The sequence below is a fragment of the Podarcis raffonei genome, chromosome 3, assembly GCF_027172205.1.
Source record: "Podarcis raffonei isolate rPodRaf1 chromosome 3, rPodRaf1.pri, whole genome shotgun sequence".
NCBI lineage: Eukaryota > Metazoa > Chordata > Lepidosauria > Squamata > Lacertidae > Podarcis > Podarcis raffonei.
In genome coordinates, this window is record NC_070604.1 from 122,910,755 (window position 1) to 122,919,181 (window position 8,427).

General features: G+C 52.2%; 1 protein-coding gene across 1 annotated transcript in view; it reads right to left on the bottom strand.

Moving 5' to 3' along the window:
* The window catches only part of KCNK3 (potassium two pore domain channel subfamily K member 3), a 96,969-nt gene extending 89,856 nt beyond the window's left edge, over positions 1–7,113 (bottom strand). The window contains exon 1 of the mRNA XM_053383849.1: positions 6,559–7,113. Within this exon, the coding sequence (XP_053239824.1) occupies positions 6,559–6,841 (283 nt within the window). The 5' untranslated portion in view covers positions 6,842–7,113. The remainder of the gene's footprint in view (positions 1–6,558) is intronic.
* Positions 7,114–8,427: the final 1,314 nt, after the last annotated feature.

Genomic DNA, 8,427 nt, shown 5'->3' on the forward strand with positions numbered 1-8,427 from the left:
TAGACAGACAGTAGGATTAGAAGCTCAAAGTCCTGGATTCAAATCCTGTCACAGCAACAGACTACTTAAATTTGCTGCCAGTGTGCTTCCTGTGACCGTTATGGGCTGTTTCATGTGTACAGGTATTTGAATTAATTCTTCTAATCGTATAGTATATTTATATTTATGTATTGAAAAGTGATGTGATCTGCTTGGAGAATTTTGCATAACATGCAAACATAAATACATTATGGTTCAAGTTTCTTGTATTAATTCACAAAACCCTGGGGCAGCTTAGGTCCAGGGTACTTCAGGGACCACCTGAATTCTCCTATCCCCACTTGGTCATTGAGATCATCTGCAAGAGCATCATTGGTCATCCCCCAAGTAGCTGGGGCTCATCTGACAACAAGAAGCTAAGTTTTTGGTGTTATTGGCCCTGTCCTCTGGAACTCTCTGCCACTGGAAATTCACCAGGCGCCTTCTGCATCGAGTTTTAAAAGCCTGCTGAAAACTTTTGTATTCTGCCAGGCCTCTGCCTGCAATAAAGAACACATTTGTCCACAACTGTTGCTTGAGGTCTGTTTTTAACTTTTATATGGATGCCATTGCACAATTTTTATGTTTTCATTTCTGTAAACTGCTTCGGTTTATATTTTTAATGATACAACAGTATACAACTATTCTTATAAATCAAGAAATGCAACTATCAAGACTAAATGATAATAATCAAGGTTGAACAAGACAAAGTCACTCAAAGGCAATATATGCGATAATTCCAGCACAACCTTGCAGTGGGGGGAAACTTGACCTCTTGGTCACAGAAGGGTCACCCCAAAGGTCATCTAGTCCCATCCCCTGCAGTTCAGGAATCACAGCTAAAGCATCTCTAACAGTCGGCCACCCGACCTTGGTTTGAAAACCTCCAACAAGGAGAGTCAACCACCTTCCACTGGTACTGGAACATTTGCCATCACTAAAGCCACTGGGATCTTAGTGAAGGTTGCAATTTTCCCGCAGCCATTGTGCAATAGGAATTGAGTCTTGTGCCGAGTTTTCCAACTGATCCAATCCCTTGTAACTTCTGGAATTGGCTTCTGCTTTCCATGGAGCTGCACTTGGCGACTAGTGCAGCCAAATAATAATAATAATAATGATGATGATGATGATGATGATGATGATGATGATGATGTATACCCCGCCCATCTGGCTGGGTTTCCCCAGTCACCCTAGATGGCTCCCAACAGTATATTAGGTAAAGGGACCCCTGACCATTAGGTCCAGTCGTGGCCGACTCTGGGGTTGTGGCGCTCATCTCGCTTTATTGGCCAAGGGAGCCGGCGTACAGCTTCCGGGTCATGTGGCCAGCATGGCTAAGCCGCTTCTGGCGAAACAGAGCAGCGCACAGAAACGCTGTTTACCTTCCCGCCGGAGCGGTACCTATTTATCCACTTGCACTTTTTGGGGTGCTTTCGAACTGCTAGGTCGGCAGGAGCAGGGACCGAACAACGGGAGCTCACCCCGTCGCAGGGATTCGAACCGCCGACCTTCTGATCAGCAAGTCCTAGGCTCTGTGGTTTAACCCACAGCGCCACCCGCGTCCCTTAACAGTATATTAAAAACACGATAAAACATTAAACATCAAACATTAAAGACTTCCCCAGCCATCTCAAGGGATCCTGCGCAGCCTCTTTTGCAACAAGTGCCCTGGTTCTTTCTTGCCAGAGTCAGGAAACTAGAAAAGTCAGAGAGGCCTTTTCCCTAACGGAGTCCAGCTGCTGTTTACATTCTGTAGCAAGCAACAGGGCCAGCCCCCCCCCCCCAGTGCCCTGGGATGTGAAAAGGCCACTGTCAGAGAATTTAGGGCATGGGTAGGCAAACGAAGGCCCAGGGGCCAGATCTGGCCCAATCACCTTCTCAATCCGGCCCGTGGATGGTCCGGGAATCAGCATGTTTTTACATGAGTAGAATGTACCCTTTTATTTAAAATGCATCTCTGGGTTATTTGTGGGGCATAGGAATTCGTTCATTTCCCCAAAAAAAATATAGTCCGGCCCCCCACAAGGTCTGAGGGACAGTGGACTGGCCCCCTGCTGAAAAAGTTTGCTGACCCCTGGTTTAGGGACTGTTCTGTTCTTGTAGAATTATAGGATTGTGGAGTTGGAAGGGACCTCCGAAGGGCATCTAGTCCAACCCCCTGCGATGCAGGAATCTCAGCTAAAGGATCCATGATAGAGGGCCATCCAACCTCTGCTTAAAAACCTCCAAGGCAGGAGAGTCCACCACCTTCTGAAAAGTCTGTTCCCCTGTCGAACAGCTCTGACCATCAGAAAGTTCTTCATGACTTAGTTGGAAACTCCTTTCTTGCAGTTTGAAGTCACTGGTTCGAGTCCTAACCCTCTGGAGCAGCAGAAAACAAGCTTGCTCCATCTTCAGATATTTGGCTAATGTGTTTATGGAGTGCTGTCCCCAGGGAAGCTCAACTGGTCCTTTCATTATATATCTTTAGGTGCCAGGCAAAAACATCCCTCTTCTCCCAGGTCTTTAACAATCTATGTCCTTCGGAACTGGGGTTTATTGCTTTTGTTTGTTATTATGCTATATATTTTTCCGTTGTTATGTTATAAACTGCCCTGTGATCTTTGGCTGAAGGGTGCTATAAAGGTGCTGTAAAGGGACCCCTGACCATTAGGTCCAGTCGTGACCAACTCTGGGGTTGCGGCGCTCATCTCGCTTTATTGGCCGAGGGAGCCGGCGTACAGCTTCCGGGTCATGTGGCCAGCATGACTAAGCCGCTTCTGGCGAACCAGAGCAGCGCACGGAAACGCCTTTTACCTTCCCACTGGAGTGGTACCTATTTATCTACTTGCACTTTGACGTGCTTTTGAACTGCTAGGTTGGCAGGAGCAGGGACCGAGCAGCGGGAGCTCACCCCGTCGCGGGGATTCGACCCACCAATCTTCTGATCGGCAAGTCCTAGGTTCTGTGGTTTAACCCACAGCGCCACCCATGTCCCTTGAAGGGTGCTATAGAAATTTAATAAAAAATAAATATTTCAGAGAAGATAAAAATCTGTCCTTTTCTGGGACACCTGCGCTGAGTAACCGATTTCGGTTTTGCTGCTGCTATTGATTCAATTGCATTTATTTTTTTGTTTTATTAATACTCTTTTTAGGCATAAGTATTGCCAACCGGCAACAGCAGTCAGTGCCCTCTCTCAAAAGGGTGCTCAGAACACAAACGAGAAGGAAAAGCGGTTGAAAGATTTTTTTAAAAAGTGAAATAATCCAGCACAGAGGGAAAGCACCAAAAAATCAAAACCAGGAAGAGAGGGTGTGCGCCATATTTCAAGGAGACTCTGCAGGGAAGCACTTTTAAGAGCTCGGGATTTGAGAAACAATTTGGAAGCGTTGCAACAGGCTTCAAGGCTGTCTGGCCTCTGGGGGTCTTTGGCCAGAATTCCAGAGCAGCGGCATAAATCAGGAATTAATCTGATTGCAAGCAAGAGTTAGGAGCTTAAACTGATCTCTTCCTCTGCGCGTCAAACTGCGCCCAATTGCATTCGTTTGTCCTTAAAAATGCTCTATTTGTAGCTGGCTTAATACGCCGTAAACAGAGGCACATAATTTCTCCTTTTAAAAAGCGTCAAAGGAAAGCCTTCTGTCCCCATTAAGAAGAGAAATGTCGGAAGGGTCAAAGCGAATGCCTGCCCGCTTTACTCAACAGGCAACATGATTCTGTGTTCACTCCAAAGTTCAATGTGACTTACTCCTAAGTAACAGTGCACAGAACTGAAGATGAACTACATCATGCACAGCTAAAGATTTAGACTTTGCAGTACAGCTGACCTTTCTGACTTTATTGCACGGAGGCAAGAGAAAATATTGAGGTGCAATTAATACATTTCTGCCTACAGAAGAGTCCTTTTCTCATTTTCTCCATAGAATATCGAATATTGTGCTAATGAACCTTGGGATAATCCAGGGGTTTTTTGCCTACCCACCTCAGATCACATGACTTAGCCATTACGGTGGGGGCACTTTATGAGGAAACAACAAGTAAACTTCAAGGATGCTAGAGCTTTGGGGCCAAAAAGGCCTGGGATTTAATTTCTCCGCCTTCTGACACGGGTTCCCTTCTGCCCACCTCAACTCTCCATCTGTAAAATGGGAACAAGCCCTGGAACGCCAAGCACGCAAAACGGGTAAGGGAAAAAACATTGCTACGCATTTGGATTATTATTGAAAGCTTGGCAGGTCAGGATCCCACGATTACGGCGACGTGAGTCCCACTGGGCTCTATGGCGTTTACTCCTTCGTTAGTGCGCTCACGACTGCAGACTGAACTGAAAGGTGCTCTTAAAGATCTGAGGCTCCTGCCTCGCCCAGAGGATCTTCCGAAGCTTAGTGGAAAGGAGGGTGGCAAAGAAGATCTCCAACTATAGGACTTCTCTGGGCAAGGAAACCCCCCTTCTGTTTGCAACGCTGCCCACTCGCAGGAATCCTGCGCATTGCAGACACGGCGAGACCTCCCCCCCCCCACGCCTTGGCTTCCTCTGTTTTGATTCACATGTTTGGAAACTGGCAAAATGACAGGCTGGGTGTTCCCCATAAACAACCCACGAGCCCTGAATCCACGAGCTCGCCTCCTTTTTCTGGGAAGAGCGGAGCAGCAAAGGAGATCTTTTTTTGTTTTACTCCAGAGAAGCAGGAAGAAAAACAAGCTTCCTGAACCTCCGTCGCTTCCTGCACAGTAGGGTAGTTGGGGGGCAACCCTCCTCTTGCGAAGCCCACGCACCCACCCCCCAAAACACCCCACTTGAGGGCAGGTAGATAAAGTCAGCTCACGTCTTTTACGACAGATTAATAAATCGCCTGCATCACACGCAGCGTCGGCTCTCTCTCGCTACAGGGATTAGGAAGCGGTCACGCACAGATGGCAAGGGGGAGGGGTCCGAAAAGTGCTTCCTAACTCTGGCAGGCCGCGATCCGGCGCGCCTACTCGAGAGTAGACCCCGCGGAATGCAGCTGGGCTTGCTTCTGAGGGACCACGCGTGGGATTGCACAGTGAATGCATCTGGTAAGAACCTCGGCCGCTGCCTTATGACAGTCAGAGAGACCACTGGTTCATGCAACACAATATTGTCGACACTGGCTCGCAGCAGCTGCCCGGGGTTTCAGCCAAGGATCTCTCCCGCTTCTGCTTGGAGATGCCACCGGGGACTGAACCTGGGACCTTCTACAAGCAAAGCAGCTGTTCTGCCTCTGAGCTACTGCCTTCCTCATCCCGTGCAAAAGACATTTTTATGGCCCAGCCTATGCATTTTTACTCAGAAGTAAGCCTGATAACTCTTCCTAGTACATTCATGCATACCTATCCGCAGCCCAATAACGCACCCTACTGCATATTTACTCAGAAGTAACTTCCACTGTGCCCAACAGCATTTACTCTTTGGTAAGCATGCTTCGGAAGACAGTAGGGTCAATAATGCGAGAGATTCGTCCAAGCGCTCTCTCTGAGTTCGCTGGGGACTTGGAGCCTGCCACTGTTCCGCTCGCTTAGTGCCCTAAGCAGCCCCCCATCCCATAATCGACAGCCGCCGCCCTCCCCACCCCCCGCAACTCAGCAAAAGATCTTTCGGCCACAGCTTCTACCCAGACACACCAACGACCCTCCACGAGAAATTCCGGAGATCCCAGTCGCGCCTCCAAACCCAACCAGTAATCTGGTTTGGTGGTCTTAAATGGGAAGGGGGGAGAGACGAGAGAGGAGGGGTCTGCTTTCCAGGGAAGACCCTTTGTCTTCATTGTTCCTCCGCGCTTTAGCATGCATTTCACGCTTCCTGCCTCCAGCCCTCTCCGCGCCCCTCGCCACTTTTTCCATAGAAGCCTACTGAGGTGGGGGGGGGGTCATTATAAAAACAACCAACCCCCCACTTTTCCAGAAACAGGTTTGCTTTAGGTCTGGAAGGGTGTTGCTGTTTTTTTAAGGGAGATTTTTCTTCCGGGCGGGCGCCGCTGAGAACGTGCCATCTCCTGCGCACACCCCACCCGAAGACTACTTTCGAGGCGGGGGGGGGGGGACAACAGAAGAAGGCGAAGGAGGAAAAAACGGAGGGACCGGGAGCGGGGCGTGAGCCGTGTACTGAGCTTGGATGGTGATGGAGAGAGAGAAAGCGGTTATATAGCTGGAAGAGGGGCTTTGTGTGTCTATTGGAGAGTAAAGTAATAAGGGAGGGAACCCCCCCCGCCCCCGCAAGAAAGCAAACCACTCAGAGCTCAGCGAAAGGTTTCCGAAACCCGTTCTTAAGTTGCCCAACTGCTCTCCAAACCGGCGTCTCCCTCTCCAAAGTGGGAAAGCGGTTCTGAAATGCGTTGGGGGAGGCAGGTCCTGCCCCAAAGGGGAAACTGAGGACAAAGTATACAGGTGGAATGTGGCGGGGGGGGAGAGGCACGCACGCACACTTTTTGGGGACAGTCCTGCCCACCCACCCACCCGCTCCGGGGCTTCGTGCAGCCTCAGGCGGCGCCCCGGGGCGCAGACGGCGGCGGCGACGGGCGCGCGGCGAGGCCGCCTTACCGATGGTGGTGATGACGGTGATGGCGAAGTAGAAGGATCCGGCGAACTTCCACTGGACGCCGGCCTTGTGGGGCTTGAGCTTGAGGACCACCCCCTCCAGCTCGCAGTAGTTGGCCTCGCTCAGGTTGTACTTGCTCTTCAGTTCCAGCTGCTTCTCCTCCAGGGCCGTCCGGTCGGCCGTCTCCGCCTCGGACTCCAGCGCGTCGAAGACGGCGGCGCCCACCAGAAGGTAGGTGAAGGTGCAGATGATCAGCGCCAGCGTCCGCACGTTCTGCCGCTTCATGGTCCCGCCGGGCTGGGGCTGCCGGACGCCGGGGAGCCGCGAGCGGAGGGCGCTTCTGCTGCTGCTGCTGCTACGGAGGATGGAGACGAGGATGGAGAGGAGACGCAAGAAGCGGCCGTTGCCTGGCTCATGGCTGCTGCTCCGGCGCCTGCCTGCTGCCTCCTGCCGCCGCCGCTGCTGAGGCTCCCGCGGCAGCTGGGCTGGCCAAGGCGACGGCTGCTCCGGGAAGGCGGGCGGGCAGCACCCGCCGCCCAGGCTCCCCGGGGGGAGGGAGAGCGCGCCGGAGGGCGGAGGGAGGGAGCCGCGGAGCTGTCCCTTCAGCACCACCTCCAGGAGAGCCCGGGCCACGCCGCCTGGGCGGGCGGCCTTAGAGGGGAGGGGGGACTGTGGGTAGGGGAGGGGTAAGGAGAGAGGACCCCCTAGGGAGAAGACCCCCGGGCCCGCACGTTCCCAAGAAGGTGCGTGTGGATCCCAGGGGTGCTGTTTCCTTGCCCCCCGCACTTTGCTAGCTCGGGAGGGTTGGAAGAGTGGTCCTGTCCAAGCCTCCGCGGGGCAGGGACCTCCGGGAAAGGGTCCTTGAGAGACAGCCCTCCGACCTGTCTTTGCAAACCTCCGGGGGATTATAGAATTATGGGGTAGTAGCGTTGGAAGGGACCCCAAGAGTCTACTAGTGCAGCGAAAGGATCCTCCAGAGGCGGCCACACAAACTCTGTTTTAAAAGCCTCTATGTTCCTGAGTGCTCACTGGAAGGACAGATTGTGAAGCTGAGGCTCCAGTACTTTGGCCACCTCATGAGAAGAGAAGACTCCCTGGAGAAGACCCTGATGTTGGGAAAGATGGAGGGCACAAGGAGAAGGGGGCGACAGAGGACGACATGGTTGTACAGTGTTTTCGAGGTTACCAGCATGAGTTTGACCAAACTGCGGGAGGCAGTGGAGGACAGAGGTGCCTGGCGTTCTCTGGTCCATGGGGTCACAAAGAGTCGGACACGACTAAACGACTAAACAACAACAACAAACAACAAATGTTCCTGTTCTGTTCTGTCCTATGTTCCTGTTCTGCTCTATGTTCTTAGAGGGACGCGGGTGGCACTGTGGGTAAAAGCCTCAGCGCCTAGGGCTTGCCGATCGAAAGGTCGGCGGTTCGAATCCCCGCGGCGGGGTGTGCTCCCGCTGCTCGGTCCCAGCGCCTGCCAACCTAGCAGTTCAAAAGCACCCCCGGGTGCAAGTAGATAAATAGGGACCGCTTACCAGCGGGAAGGTAAACGGCGTTCTGTGTGCTGCGCTGGCTCGCCAGATGCAGCTTCGTCACGCTGGCCACGTGACCCGGAAGTGTCTGCGGACAGCGCTGGCCCCCGGCCTCTTGAGTGAGATGGGCGCACAACCCCAGAGTCTATTAAGACTGGCCCGTACGGGCAGGGGTACCTTTACCTTTACCTCATGTTCCTGAATCATGCAATTGTACAGGTGGAGGGAATCCCAAGGGTCATCTAGTCCAACCCCCTGCAATGCAGGGATAACGGCGAAAGGATCCACCATAGATGGCCACCCAACCTCTGTTTTAAAACCCCAATGAATCACAACATT